Here is a 15,966-nt window from a genome sequence, read left to right on the forward strand (position 1 = left end):
AGCGGGCCCAAAGCGAACACCAAATGCTAACCCCGAATTCAGTATAACGATGAGAGGGAACGCACCATAGGTCGTGTAACAGAGCAGTCAATTAGGATTAGCGATTAACCAATTAATGCATCGACCAATTAGCATGACAATTTTGTCAATGGGGATAAAAGATCAAATACGAAACCAAACTCTCATTAGAGAACAGACGAGTATAATTTCGAAATTGATAAATTGATAAGAATGGGGTTTCGAAATTATCCTATTTTACATCCTCAATCTATGGTGACGTTTTTCTGAGCATTAGATACAATGTATGTGAAAATGGTGAAAACAACACACCAAAAATAGCAACGTTTGATGACATTACGGCCCACCGCAGAGCAGCTCAGTTTAATTTAGATGTAGTAATGATGCCTAAAGAGACTTAAGGTGGCTCATTACACCCAGAGTTTATATTAGATTTCATTATAGCATAACTTATTATGTAGATGTAAAATATTCAAATTGAGGTATTGATATAAATATTTTTTGTGAAATTTAACTTTTTTTCAAATTTTAGTTAAATGATTTTATAAGTACCAAAAGTTCAGAACTTTCAGTGTCAAATAATGGACATATTCTTAATACAAGTACACCAAATGAATATTCCTCATAATATCTAATATTAATTGTATTCGTAAAAATGGGTTTCTTCTCAAATAAAAAAGCAAGTAATGTCATTATCTTTGTTATCAGTGCATCAAATATCAGGAAACTGAGCTCTGGAGAGACAAAGAATGTATTTTAATGAATTAAACGTGACAAATTGAAAAATCCACTTTCAAGAGTTATCTTTCCTAATTAGACAAGACTCAAATCACTACGGAATATTTGAACATTAACATCTAAAATTCAGAATAAAGCTTGCTATTTCCAGAGAATATATTTAAATCAATAAAGCAAGTATATAAATCAGCACAAACACAGTAAATACTGCGAGTAAATATTTTTTTTTCTAATTCAAAAAGTTATAGATTTTAACTCGAGTTTCCTCCATAAAATCATGTCATTGATTGATAGATCTCACTGCTTCATTATGACAATACAAAGTACTTGTTTTTCGAAGATAAGTCTGCTTTTTCCTTTTCTTTTTGCTTAAAAAAATCCTTCTTTGTTTATGCAAAATGAACCCGTTTTCTGAGTTATCATTGTATATAACATGACATCACATTACAGATAAACATATATTTTTAAATCGTGTTAAAGATCAGGGTCATATTACAAAGGTCATCAAAAATTGGTGTAATGAGCCTCCTTAAAAAGAACACAGAGGAAAATAGATAATTATGAAAAATTCAACAAATCTTTGGTACCTTTAATTGACATCGAAGTTTCCCTAGCGAAATCATTTTTGATTTAGTCCCCTGGTAGACCAAAACGTAAGAAAAAACAGCAATGGTAATAGAGGAAGACATCCTGATCAGTACATAACCTTGAATGTTACAAGCAGAGGAAAAGGGTATGATATTTACAATACAAATACAAACAAAATTGACAAAAAACTGTTATATTTTCATCAAGGGATATAATTCTTTTGTTATAGTGTTATAATTTCTGATATTTTGCCTGTAATAGCTCACCTGATTGATCCGAAGGCTCATGTGATCGCAAGGGGTTAGGCGGGGCCACAATTAAAAGAATCCAAGTTTTACATAAAAATATATAAAACAAATCTTTTAAAATCTTCTTCTCAAGAGCCACTAGATAGGAAAGCTGAAACATATATATGTGGAAGCATCCTCGGGTAGTGTAGATTCTAAAGTATCAAATTCATGTAAGGGGAGAAGGTAGGGGTACGATAGGAATAGCAAGAAGGGAAATCTGGTACAGAACTGCATCACCCAAGTTACTCAGGTGAGCAATGTGATATATTAAGGTTTTATTTTTGATAATGACTATGTACATTTTCACATTATACAATGCAATGCTGTACATATATGGCAGTTTCATGATTTGAGACCAAATTAAAGCATTATTATATGGATACTTCATTATGACAGAAAGTGATCTGAGGATATGTAATTTTTATAGATTGACTCGTTTTGAATTTTAGTGCTTTTTAGTGTGCTGCATTTTATAACCACTTGCCCGGTTTGAAAGCGGGACTGTATATAGTGATTGGGGTGTCTGTCTGATACACTTTAGGGTACCAATCTCTTATCTGCAACTCTTCCTATACCATCAAAGGAAATTTAATGAAACTTTCACACAATGTTTGTTACATGTACAAAGTGCCATTGTGAATCTCGAAATTTTTGATCGGACACATATTTCGGGTCGGCCATAGAGAAAAAAAAACCTGTCATTCTTTCTATAATATTTGAGTGTACCCACTTCTTATCCGCAACTCTTTCTTGAATAAAATTTTAGATTCTTTCAGATTGTGTGTTACATAATGTCATTGTGGACCTCCTATTTTACTTTTTAATCTGGCACTTATTTGGCGTTTCCCATGGCAAAATATGCACTTTGCCATTATACAGTTGTAATCATATATAAGGCGGGGTATAATTGAATGAGCTTTACTCAAAGTATCCCTACTCGAGCTTTTTCTTATCACAATTGTTGCATTTTTAGGGCTTTCCACCTTTCTGTGGAAAGACCTATTGATTTTCTTCTGTTTATTATTATTATTAGGTCTTTCCACCTTTCTGTGGAAAGACCTATTGATTTGCTTATGTTTATTATTATTCTTATTTTTCTTCCGCTGATTTTTTGTTTCGACGTTTATCGAAAAAAAATTTTGTTCATCGTAAAGATCATTAAAAGTTAGGATCAAATTTGACCCAACGCGTATGAACTCTGACCGCTTTCAAAGTTATTGCCCCTTTCGCAAGAAATGCTTGTTATCGCTACTCCTTCGAAACCATAAACCGTACAAATATGAAACCTTCACTAAAGTCTTCGACTAATTGAGAGGATTCTGGAATCTTTTCATTGCGAAAGTCTTCGGTGACTTCGACAATGAGTTATTGCCCCTGAAAGTCTTTGAATTTTACAAATAATTAAAAATTTTCAAAACGAGAAGGTATAGAGACATGAGCCCAACTGCATAAGATTCATTGACCTTTGAGCTTAAAATTCATGTAAAGGTCAAAGGTCAAGGTCATTCCAAAACTTAGAAATTAAGCTCTTTTTATATCTTTTTTTGTCTTTTAACATATACAAACTGTCTTGGCATCATTAGTATGTACTTTTAAAGCTATTTTAAAGATTCAATTAGTATTGTGTAAGATTGACCCTATTAGAAGTTATAGCCCTTTGTGCGGAAAACCTTGTTATCGCTACTACTGCGAAACCATAAACCGTAGAAATATGAAACCTTCACTAAAGTCTTTGACTAATTGAGAGGATTCTGGAATCTATTCATTGCGAAAGTCTTCGGTGACTTCTTCAATGAGTTATTGCCCCTGAAAGTCTTTGAATTTTACAAATAATTAAAAATTTTCAAAACGAGAAGGTATAGAGACATGAGCCCAACTGCATAAGATTCATTGACCTTTGAGCTTAAAATTCATGTAAAGGTCAAAGGTCAAGGTCATTCCAAAACTTAGAAATTAAGCTCTTTTTATATCTTTTTTTGTCTTTTAACATATACAAACTGTCTTGGCATCATTAGTATGTACTTTTAAAGCTATTTTAAAGATTCAATTAGTATTGCGTAAGATTGACCCTATTAGAAGTTATAGCCCTTTGTGCGGAAAACCTTGTTATCGCTACTCCTTCGAAACCGTAAACCGTAGAAATATGAAACCTTCACTAAAGTCTTCGACTAATTGAGAGGACTCTGGAATCTATTCATTGAGAAAGTATTCTGTGACCTCTTAGATGAGTTATTGCCCCTGAAACTTTTTTAATTTTAGAAATAATTAAAAATTTTCAAAACGAGGAGTATTAGAGACATGGGACCAATTGCATAAGATCCATTGACCTTCGATCATAAAATTAATGCAAAGGTCAAAGTTCAAGGTCATTCCAAATTTGAGAAATTAAGCTCTTTTTAAATTTCTTTCGTCTTTAAACATATACTTAATGTCTTAGCAAAATTAATATGTACTCCTAAAATTATTTTAATATTTCATTTTTGTTCCCTAAGATTAACCCTTTTAAAAGTTATTGCCCCTTGTGCGAAAAAACCTTGTAATTGCTACTCCTCGGAAACTGCAGACCGTAGAGACACCAAACCTTCACTAATGTCTTTAGGATCTTAAGGCATAACTACACTGTATAAGTGCGAATGGATCTGATGACCTCTTATATGAGTTATTTCCCTTTAACGTCTTTGTACTTATTATTAATCCTTATAACTTAAAAACTATAAGTTGTAGAAGCATAGGGACAATTGCATTGTGACCCTTGACCTTTGACCTTGAACATTTTCTCAAGGTCAAAGGTCAAGGTAATTTCATTTTTTTTATTTTCATTTTTTTTTTTATCCTTTAAGACAATTTTGGTTTCTTATTCATGGAATCTAATTTTAAGGAGTCAGATATAAAAACAAAATTGAATTGAAATTCAAAGAAGGTGGAAAGACCTCTTATTGTTCTGTGAACAATAAGTCTCCTAGTCTTATTATTATTTTTCTTCCGCTGATTTTTTGTTTCGACATTTATCGAAGAAACTTTTTGTTCGTCGTAAAGGTCATTAAAAGTTAGGAACAAATTTGACCCAATGCGTATGAATTATGACGGCTTTCGAAGTTATTGCCCCTTTCGCAAGAAATGCTTGTTATCGCTACTCCTTTGAAACCGTAAACCGTAGAGGTATGAAACCTTCACCAATGTCTTGGATTAATTGAGAGGACTCTGGAATCTATTCATTGCAAAAGTATTCGGTGACTCCTTCAATGAGTTATTGCCCCTGAAAGTCTTAAAGCTGACAAGAAAAATTAAAAACTTTTAAAGGAAAAGTGGTAAAGATATGGGACCAAATGCATGAGATCTTATGACCTTTGACCTTGAAAAGTAGGTCAAGGTCAAAGGTCAAGGTCATTGGAAAACTAGAGTATTGATCAATTTAAGCTTAAATTCCAAATGACCTTGACCTTTTGAGCTTGAAATTTAACATTGACCTTGACCTCTGACCTTGACCCTTACTCAGAAGGTAATAAAGAACTTTTCATGTCCTTTATCTAGATTCAGCCTCAAGTATTAATCTCGAGTTTAACTCTCTCTTCTCTTGTTTGGGGGGGGGGGATGACCTTGACCTTTGACCTTGATAAATGACCTTGACCTTTGACCCCATTGACCCAAAGGTCACAATCTAGCTAAAGGTCGTGGAGTAATTTACAACAATCACTCTAACAAATGCTTATGACCCCCCCCCCCCTTGTAAAAAAAAAAATAAAATCAACACCAACTTAGAGAAAATGTCTACAAGTCAAACGAAACGAAATATCGACATATAATTCATAATAAAAGGAAGAAGAGACCTGAAAGAAAGTGTCCTGAGAGTTTTAAGGTGAGTCTCTAAAGTACAATGAAATTCTAGAGAATATCGGCAAAATCTGCATTTTTTTTCTGTCTGAAATTAAGTTACTGCTGAGCATAAAAATTAATTAAAGCTTGCATTGGCTTTTTCTGCAATTATTGTTAATATCATTCGATTCTCCTGCTCTATTACGACATTTTAATACCAAGTATTCTAGCTTTCTTAGGTGTATGGAATTTATTTTAATTTTATTTAGATTTAAATATGAATCGGCTGAAACTCGGAAATAGCGATTTTTCATATAAAATAAATTTGCACGCTCTCCGTGACACCGTCTTCTGCATGAAATGCATGTTTCAAGTTTAATTTATGCTCATAACTATGAATTCAATGCTAATAGAGATGATAATTCATTCTAACCTATGAGTTCGCCATTTCTGTCAAAACAAACGCGCCTATATTTTCACAAATTGTAAACACAGTGCCGACACGGAAGTTCGAATGTATCATAAGCTCTGTATGATTAACTCAATCTATTCAAACTACAAACAAACTCAAATGATTTTTTTTAATAGGAAATCTCCATTTTCATTATCCACCAATCGTTTTTCTCAGAACTATTCATTATTCCTCTCTATGTTCCATAACAAACAAATAAATACACGTGTTTCTGTGCTATTTTTATTTAAATCCACGTGCTTTCAATTCTTCTTTTTTCTTCACTCTTAGTTTACGGAAAATAATGTCATCGGAGCCTGTGGTATAGTGCGTAGAGCGCTCGCCTGGCAATCTGATGGCTGAGGGTCAACGGTTCGAATCCTGCTGGCAGCACTTATTGATTTTTTTTTTTTTTTTTTTTTTTTTTTAACAATTCAAATTACTTGGACACATTAAAAAAAAAAGAAGAAGAAGAAGGTGGAAAGACCTTCTAATTGTTCAGTGAACAATTAGTCTACTAGTTTCATAAGAATTTTCTTTTACAGCTTTTTCTCTCGTTCCAAAGGACATATTCTTGGAAAAGGTGAAGATAGAAATGTCAGTCCAAACAAATGTCGTGCCTTAAGTGGTGTGCAATGCTCTATATTACGTTTTTTTACACATGCATCGATGTATTTTGGAGCATCAAGATACCCTGAGGTCAGTTGTATGGATTTAATACTGTATTTAGTTGAATATGTTCCTTTAATTTAAAGGTTTTATTTACAAAGAAACAATTGAATCTCACTTCTTTTGATATTTTTGTAATATACTGAGTATATAATTGTAGGATATTCAGAAGATAATTAGACCAAGTATAAAGCCAGAAGATGTACCATCATTTCTTTGGTGTCATATTGAATGCGATTTAAGGACAATTCAGAAAGCTACAGGAGAAAATGTGGATAATGTACTTCTCTTTCTCCACAGGATATGTCATGAGATGATGATGTCATTTGATAGTAATATATTTTTAGCAATTTTAACTTTTAGACAATTAATAGAAATTTTTAGCAATCTTTACCAGGGTTCTCCATGAGCTGTTTTACTGGGTTGGTCCTGACACAGTAAAGTTTTTTTTCCGACTCAGCAACGATCGATTCAATAAACAACAATTACATACGTCCCCTGACGGAAACAGTTATGTCCCATTCTCGATAACGTTCACGTGTTGTCAAATTACACATTTTAGTTCGGGTTCGAGATTTTTTAAAGAAATTACTGTCTAGATACTATGGTATTAATCGTATCTCTGGTCTTTCCATCAGAGGTCGGAAAAACATCCTTGAATGTATTAACATCACAGGATGTTAAAAGTCTTCCTGTTTATTCAAATATTGTGTATACGGAGACAGATGTTCCTTTTATGGTATACTTTAGGTAATATTATTACATTGAGTAATGTTGAACTCAATATTACACAGATAAAAGGTATCCGTGCATTTATTTCAAAGATCGTGAAAAGGAGGAGTTGTAATGGCGTCTTCCTAGTACATTCGAGGTCGTTTTTCCGCTAGTCGGAAAGGCCCGAGAAGTTGGAATTGAGAATGGTATTCCAGGGCAGCAACGATAGTGGGAAATAGGGGATAACGGGCTTTCACTATCGTTGATGTCCCTGGTATACTATACTAACTAGACAGTGATTCATTATATTTTCATTTTAACCCCGCCATGAATATACGACCGAGGCATATAGTGTTTGACATATCCGTCTTCCGTCCTTCCGTCTCTCTGTCCTTTCGTCTGTCCTTCTGTCACATTTTGCGTTGAGCTCTGTTCAAAGCTCAGTTGCAAAGAAACTATCCAAGATATTTTCATCAAAATTCATATGCTGATAGATATTGATGAGAGTTTTTTTTTTTACCTTGACCTTTCTTTTGACCTAGCGAAACACTTTTCTTAAATAAGTGTTTAGCTTATTTAAAACATACCATTCAAGTTGGTGTTATCAAACTTCTCATTTTGATATATTTTTTTGAATTATTTGTGTTAATTGTAACAATTTTAAATGATTTTAATTTTTTTAATCAATACGAGCTGCAACTTGATGTCGGATTTTTTTGTTGCGGAATTGTAAATAACTATAATTATAATGAAAGAAAAAATAAGGTTAATGGAATTGTGTTGTTCATATTTGCGACGGTGTAAAGATGAATAATGACCCCATCGAATAATGACCGGGAGTCATTTTTCAACAACAAAAAATGACCCCCTACCCGCGCAGGTATGTTAAGGAAGCATATAAGTAATTTCTCGGGAAATTTAGACTTTTTGAAGAAAAATTAGTTTAATAAGTTATCAAAACCACTGATAAACGTAAACTGTTATTTACTATTGCATACAGATAAAAGCGTGTCTAACGCAAAGACGTGCATCACCGCCACGGCATCACGTGACTTTTATTAATAACAAAATTTTTCTTAATAAAAAGGCTTACAGAACAACAATACCCCGGAGTTTGAAAATTTCTTTGAGTGTGTAATATAGCTGAAAAGCATCTATTTTATCAAAAAGTGCTGCTAGAATCCCACTATCTTGTCCGTAAAATATATAATCCACACATTCGCACGAAACCTTAACCTTTGTTTTGAATTTTATACATATGAATGAGATTTTTCGTACAACCATGCTTAACTCGGGATTCTAGCAGCACTTTCCAAGTTTGTTTTAATACAAACTTTCAATATTTACAAATCGTATGTTTTGAAATATCCAGCTTATTGTTGTTCTGTTGTATTTTTTGGTCAAGAATGACAGACGATAGGCCGACCGGGATACCTAATATAGCTGACTGTTTTCGAAAGAGAATATAATCATTGAAAATAAATAAGCATACCTGTTAAATTAATTGAACTCCATATGAATTTAACACAGTACTTCCGATATTTCCTTTTAAACTCCATTTTATGTATCTTTGAACATGTCGTCTTAGCCAAATTCTCTTTACACGACATAATCAATTTGCAAGTTACTTGATGTACACATATGACGTCATCGAAAATTGATTTCATTCATAAAGACTGCTACAGCATAACAAGATACACACGTTTTATTTTTGTTATTGTTTACGTTTCTAATCATTTTCTAGAGTTAAATTACATAGCTAAAAACCAATATTACGAAAACTTTATTTCCAAAAATTGATGTCATCTTGCATACTATGACGTCATAATGCAGCACTGATTTAGCCAAGGTAGAAAATTTTGTATGCTTCCTTATTCCCCCTGCGCGTACAAAAAAATGATTTTGTTGTAGAAAAGTGTCATAGGAGTCATTATTATATATGTTAGTCCTATAAAAAATTGACCCCCATTGAAAAATGACCCCCTTTAAAGTGAAAAGAGATTCTTTAATTGTCAAGTAATAAAATTTCTTTTTAATATTCCTCCTTATAGTGTTTGCTTTAAGAATGATACTCCACTTGTTTTTAGAAATCAAACCATGTAACAATCAGGTTCCAATACTCTTTAATTGAACAATTAATTTTTCCTTCATTTCAATTTTAGCTTGTATAAGTTTGGCAAATCCTATTTGACATTGAAAGACGAGGAAATTTTTACCCCCCCCCCCCAAAAAAAAAATACGTTAAATAAAAAATATATAAATGAAATGCAAAAGTATAAAGAGAACTCTATACCTTTCAATAATACTGAAAGAGGCTATAGATAAAATATTGAAATAAAATTGAGCCTTCACACAAGTTCTATCATATCATAATTTACTTTGCCATGACTAAAGCATAATTTGAATGTTGGTGGAGGTATACTTAAAAGTATTGTGGCAAAGTAAAAGTTGAAAATATTAGAATAGTAGATTATTTAAAGCTTATTTTTAGTCCTTCCTTATAGAAAAATAAAGGTAGGGGTTTTTTTGTTGCTTTTGTTGATAATCGACTTCCCCTAAATATGTAAGGGGTTGGGATGGTATAATACCTAAAACATGCGCTGTAAAGCTATGGGCTAATGTAAAATACACATTCTAATGCAAAAACTATACATGTAGACATAACCTTTTGATTTAGCACACAGTATTCATTACATTTCTTAATTTTTGTTTTACTCAACCCTTTTACCCAGTTCTGAGTATATTTTTCAGAGAATTTAATATGATAATCAGAACAAACATTTTCATTCTTCTTTATACTGTATAATAATATGAAAGGTCAATTGAAAATCATTTCTTTTTATGTCCCTGTAATCGAAGATTCGGGGATTTATAGTTTTATCGTGTCCGTCTGTATGTCTGTCTATCTGGCGGTCTGTTTCTCCGCCAAAACTTTAAGCTTGACCATAACTTTTCATTTATTGTAGCTATGCCTTTCATATTCAATATGTGTATATTCCTTGTGACAAGACCTTACTTTGGGTACATGTACCACCAAATTTGACCTTTTGACCTTAACCTTGGAGTTTGTCCCATTTTACAAAAAATGCCAAATTTTTAATTTTCTTTGGCGATAACTTTTAAACGGTAGATATTTGTACTCTCATACTTCACAAATGTAATCCTTGTTACATTAAACCTTTCCTAAGAAACCATCAACGTTGACCCTTTGACCTTTTTATTTTACCTACCTTTCAAACACTTGTCCTTAGCCATGAATTTTGAACAAGTGGTGCTAGGGCTTTCCTTTTTTGCAATTGTATTTCTTGTGAGAAGACGCTACTTTGTGTACCATTATATTTAAATTGCATTTAAGAAAAGTTTAATCTTCACTATGTTGCCATACAGGGGCATAGCTGTTTCACAAACTCATCTTTTTATATATAAGAGGAGTTGCGGATAACAGATGGATACCCCACAGCGTGACAGACGGACGGACGTCCCGATCACTATATATCCTCCCGCTTTTCAAGCGGAGGATATAATAATATATGACACTGCTGATTTTTTCTGTCGGTACGATGATTTCCACCATCGAAAAACAATGTTTACATAACCCTTTAGGCTCGATAAATCTTTACTACTATAGAATCAGAATCATCGAATTGACCTTAAAATATAGATATAATCGTATGTTATGAGATCAACATATCATCAATTTATTCCAAATAAGCTCAGGTGATCATATTGGCCAATATGTTTCTTTATCTAATTTTTTTTATGCCCCCTAAAAATTTAAGCTTTAATCCACAGGGAGTCAATTTTCTACGGGGGTCATTTTTCTTCACGTGGGTTCTGCAAATTTTTAGTGTGGTGACACTTTTTCTACGAGCAAAAGGGTCATTTTTCTCTACGTCGAAAAATGACAGGTGGTCATTTTTCGCTGTCGAAAAATGACCCCCGGTCATTATTTGATGGGGGTCATTATTCGTCTTTACAATGGAAGAACTACATGTATTTATAAGCCTCGATTGTGACAAATTACATTATAATCGTCCTGTACAATAATGATTTCATATATAAAACTGTATATTGGATTGTATATGTAAGTCTTTTTCTGCTTTATTATAGTCCAATTGTTCATAAAAGTTTAAGTTACATTTAAAATTATAATAATGAAATATTTTCACAGCAAAATAAAATTTTCAAAAATGCAGCTCATATTGATTTAATTTCAAAAATGTTATTTTACATATATGACACGGCTTCATATTGATTTAATTTCAAAAATGTTATTTTACATATATGACATGGCTTCTCGGGCGACTTTACCAGAATATTTGCCCCTCGATGACATGAAAGCCTTAGAGTGTTGTGTCACCCTCTGCCCTCAGCATAGGGTGCAATAACACTCAAGGGCTTTCCTGTCACCTCGAGGCAAATATTCTGGTATGTCACCCTTGAAGCCATGTGATATATATAATGCCAACAAACAATATAATAACTGGTATGTAAGCAGACATTATAATTATGTCAACATGCAAATTGATTATGATCACATGCAAGAAATCTATGTTGACAGGCAATTAATTATCGTGCATGTTGACATAAATATTTTGCTTGTCAATGTCCACAATGTAGACATTCATAAGTTTCATATTGTCATAATTATCTTGCATGTTGACTAAAATCAGTAGCATGTTAACATAATAATCTTGCATATTAACATATATCAGTAGCATGTCTACAGAATTAACTCGCATGTTGACATAAAAAAGTCGCATGTTACATGTAACATGAAAGTCGCAAGTCGCAGAATTTTAACCATATTAAAATCAGTATCACTTAAAACAGTTGTATCTTGCATATTGCCATAATTATCTTGTATTTTGACATAATAATCTTGCATGTTGACAAAATATATCTTGCCTGAACGGGGCAAAAATATGACACAATACGTGTCAAACAATGCTACGCCAAAATGGTTATAAATCCCTGCTGCGGGTGTAAAAATACGGCTGACCTACTAAGCTGCCCGCGTGACCTTATTCTATTCTTGGTTAGGCATAAATAAAAAGTACATTGACCAAGGGATATATCTAAGAATTTTACAATGAAGTAATTTTACAAACAATTAATTCTCAAGGAATATTTTGCATGAAATAAATATATACATGTATTATTATTATTCTAATATTATTATGCGAATTTCTTTAAAAATTGTAAAAGGAAAAATTTGTCCCTTAAAGGAACACAGGAAGATTTTTATCCCAAGAACCTACTTCAAAGCACTGGAGAGAGGGATCAATGGGAGACTGAAGTCTCGACAACAATAATTGAACCAATTGTAAAGGTACTTTTTATATTCATACTAAAATATTATATTAGGGATGTGAACTATTATTGGAATGTTCGATCTGTGGATATTCTAATATGAATTAATCATTCCATTAACCATTTTTTAGCATATATTCATTTAGAAATATTGGCAAGTTAAGTTGGAATTTTAAACAATAATTATATTCAGTATTTTAGTATAAGTTTCAAAGGAAAGGCCATTTACTCCAATTGAATGGATTATCGAAGGAAATTTTTTTAATCAAATAATTATTCTGCATGGCATAAATTCATGCTTATCGATGTAGAGTTTGTGTAGACGATCAATCAGTAGTTTGAAATATTTTTTTAATTAAGCTTTTCATAAAAAAAAACGAATGTCAATATGTAACTGTTGGCGAATGAATGTCAACATGATCAAAGAAGTATAGGCCTATTTATTTATTTACAGCATTGTGTTTTTACCTAGTTTTGTAGAAATGATATAATTGAAAATATAAAAGATATCATTGATGTTTAATTATCCGACTTTATCATTTGCTTTATGATGTATACTCATAATATATACATTTTGCACAAATTTATTTTTGTTAATTTCACTCTTGTTAAAATAATTCAATATTCATATTATAACGTGTTTTTGCATATAAAGTGAATGGAATTCTTTTGCATTGAAAACACTATATTTATACTACACTTGTTCTTTGCGATTAAAGTGAACGGACATCTTTTGTATTCAAAACACCGTAACACGAAAAGGGGGTCAAAAGGTTAAAAATGACGTTATTGTTTGTCGTAACAAACATTGAACGCTGTTGTGGTGCAACGTCATATGCGAAAATCAAAAACCACTCTATCTTGCGCATGAGAAATTGCTTTCTCGAACGCGCCTTTCTAAATTTGTTTGAACATATCATGTCATTAATGAGATTATATTTTAAAAAATACAATGGTTCATTGCGTAAAGGTTTTTATTTAAATTATAACAATAATTGATTTATAGCTTTGTCTGTTTTTATGTGTTTTCCCTTTTAATTCAAACGTCATAATTCCCTTGCACATTTTAAATTGTATATGTTTTTTTATTGAAAAAGGAGATGGATCGAAGTCTGGCCTCAATGATTGATTTAATACTAAATGATGAAAAAATGAGTATGTTGCTAGTATTTATTATGTTTTCTTATAGTGTAACTAGTGAAAATAATAAAATTAAATTCTTTCTATCAAAATATGCAAACTTAAAATTCCATCTTGAAAACTTCAAATCAAAACAACTGAAGTAAACCTTGAATATAATTTGCCATATTTTTCTTGGAAGATTTCTTGGATCCTTTATATCGCCTCATAAATGAGATAGATGTTGCAAGCTTAGAAACAACAGGAGCACCACTTCATGAAAATTCACGAGCATGGCGATACAGACCACAGATTACTTTGGAATATTTAATGAATGTAATTCTTGGCAAAATTCCAGAACATAAATATCCCACACTTTTTGCCTTTATCCAACAGGTTTGTTAATATATATGTATGTATAACAATACCTCCTTTTGAAATATCTACGATTTGATGATTTATTCAATCTATATAACTGTTATATGCTGAATAATCACATTTTTCCGAGGGATCAAACTTTTGTGATTTGGAGAATAAATATTGGTTCGCGGGGATTTATCTGCAATTGATATCCAAATTGCTTATAATGTAGTAGCAATACGTTTTCATTGGTTGAATGGTTAAATTTTTTCGAATTCTCTTCTTTACCCTTTCAAATTGTCTATTCAGTGTTCATATACACAAAAAGACTAAAAGGGCGTTTATTATTGTTGCAGGAGAACATTTTGCGTTATATCCATTTTGTTCCAAACATTCTTCGCCTTCAAAGGCTACTTCAAAAGAAATTCCAGCGGAAAATTGACAGAGACGAACTAAAAACTATGACCATTAGTATGATAATAGACATGTTCGAAGACGGTAAGTAGTTAAACAAATGCATCTGTGTAGGTCCATATATACGAGTACTTAGATTTAGTTCAAAGAATATATTCATATTTTTATAGGAATTCTTCCTAGGACTTTTTACTTTCATATGTGTATTTCTTATGACAAGGTCTTCCCTTGGACATCTTAGGTTTGACCATTAACATTGTCTGTGGGGTTTGACCAACCTTTAGAAAAAAAAAATTGAACATAACAATTGAATTTTTTGTGCTTTGGATTTCATATTTTTGACACCTTTGGATTTGACTTGCATTTTACCAAAAGTGCCATCACTGTTTCACATACATATCTTATTAATAATCTAAACCCACATCACTGAAATATTTAACATAAATTTGATAATTTCAGATGGAATCAAAGAAAAAGTACAAAAGCTGGTCAGTGATTTTTTCAAAGCATGGCAGGGAGTTCGGGATTACCTTCAGGTTTTCTGTAAGTTTTCATTAATACAAGTTTGTAACATTTTACACATTTTTGTTTTGTATGTAATGACATGTACTACATGCAGCTCTTTATACTTGTAATATGCATAATTAAGTTTAATTATGTAGTGAAAAATTGAACAAGTATGATTTAGAATACAATTATTTTCAACTGTTTCAAATTCTTTACTGTAGATTTAATAATAAAATTGTCAAAAAAGTTCCAGAAATATGATGGTCCTGTCCTCAAATTTTTTATGCTTCAATGTGAATTCTTTGTGGCATTAAGGGTGTCAAATACCATACAAATGATCTTGAATTTATAATTTACAATTTTTGAGTACTACTACCGTCCGTCTATCTGTCCGTCTGTCAGTCTTTCCGCACTTTTTTCTAAACGCTTGCATTCACGGTAACTTAGTCGGTAGAGCGCTCGCTCTGTGATCGAAAGGTCGTGAGTTTCAATCTAGTCCCGCGACTGACCTTAGTCGATAAAAAATGGGTAGCAACTGTTCCTTCGCCATGCACTCGGCACTTTGAAGTGAAAGATGCGGGTCCTTCGGATGAGACCTTAAAAACCGAGGCCCCGTGTCAGCGGCAGGCGTCGGCACGATAAATATCCCTCACTGCTCAATGGCCCTGATTTGTTCTTCTACTGAAAATGTATCTGAAGACTTGCATCACATTGGGCTTGCGTCACGTACCTAACTTAAGTACTAGTTTTACCATTATCATTTTTAGATCTATAGCACTGCACGTGCAGTACTAGGCGTAGTGTTGTGTACACATCATTGCATGTATGTCAGTTGGAATTATTTTGTGTTTAATTGGATTATATTTCATGAAGTTGGAGCTATGGCAGTCGGTAAGTACACGTTTTGGTATAGATTTGGGTAAAATAGTCTGAAATGCAACTGGTTAGGTTAAAGTTTAAAGGATCAAAGGT

General features: G+C 32.4%; 1 protein-coding gene across 1 annotated transcript; it reads left to right on the forward strand.

Moving 5' to 3' along the window:
• Nucleotides 1-7,209: 7,209 nt before the first annotated feature.
• LOC134241700 (E3 ubiquitin-protein ligase RNF213-like) lies at nucleotides 7,210-15,030 on the forward strand (the record flags this gene model as incomplete). Its single annotated transcript, XM_062723722.1, has 6 exons — nucleotides 7,210-7,317; nucleotides 12,510-12,613; nucleotides 13,692-13,749; nucleotides 13,916-14,109; nucleotides 14,430-14,571; nucleotides 14,947-15,030. Coding segments are annotated over exons 1-6 (655 nt in total), but the record flags the coding sequence as incomplete, so codon positions are not given.
• Nucleotides 15,031-15,966: the final 936 nt, after the last annotated feature.

This window comes from Saccostrea cucullata, unplaced genomic scaffold (assembly GCF_032062105.1).
Source record: "Saccostrea cucullata isolate Sc308-1 unplaced genomic scaffold, CSIRO_AGI_Scuc_v1 ctg2878, whole genome shotgun sequence".
NCBI lineage: Eukaryota > Metazoa > Mollusca > Bivalvia > Ostreida > Ostreidae > Saccostrea > Saccostrea cuccullata.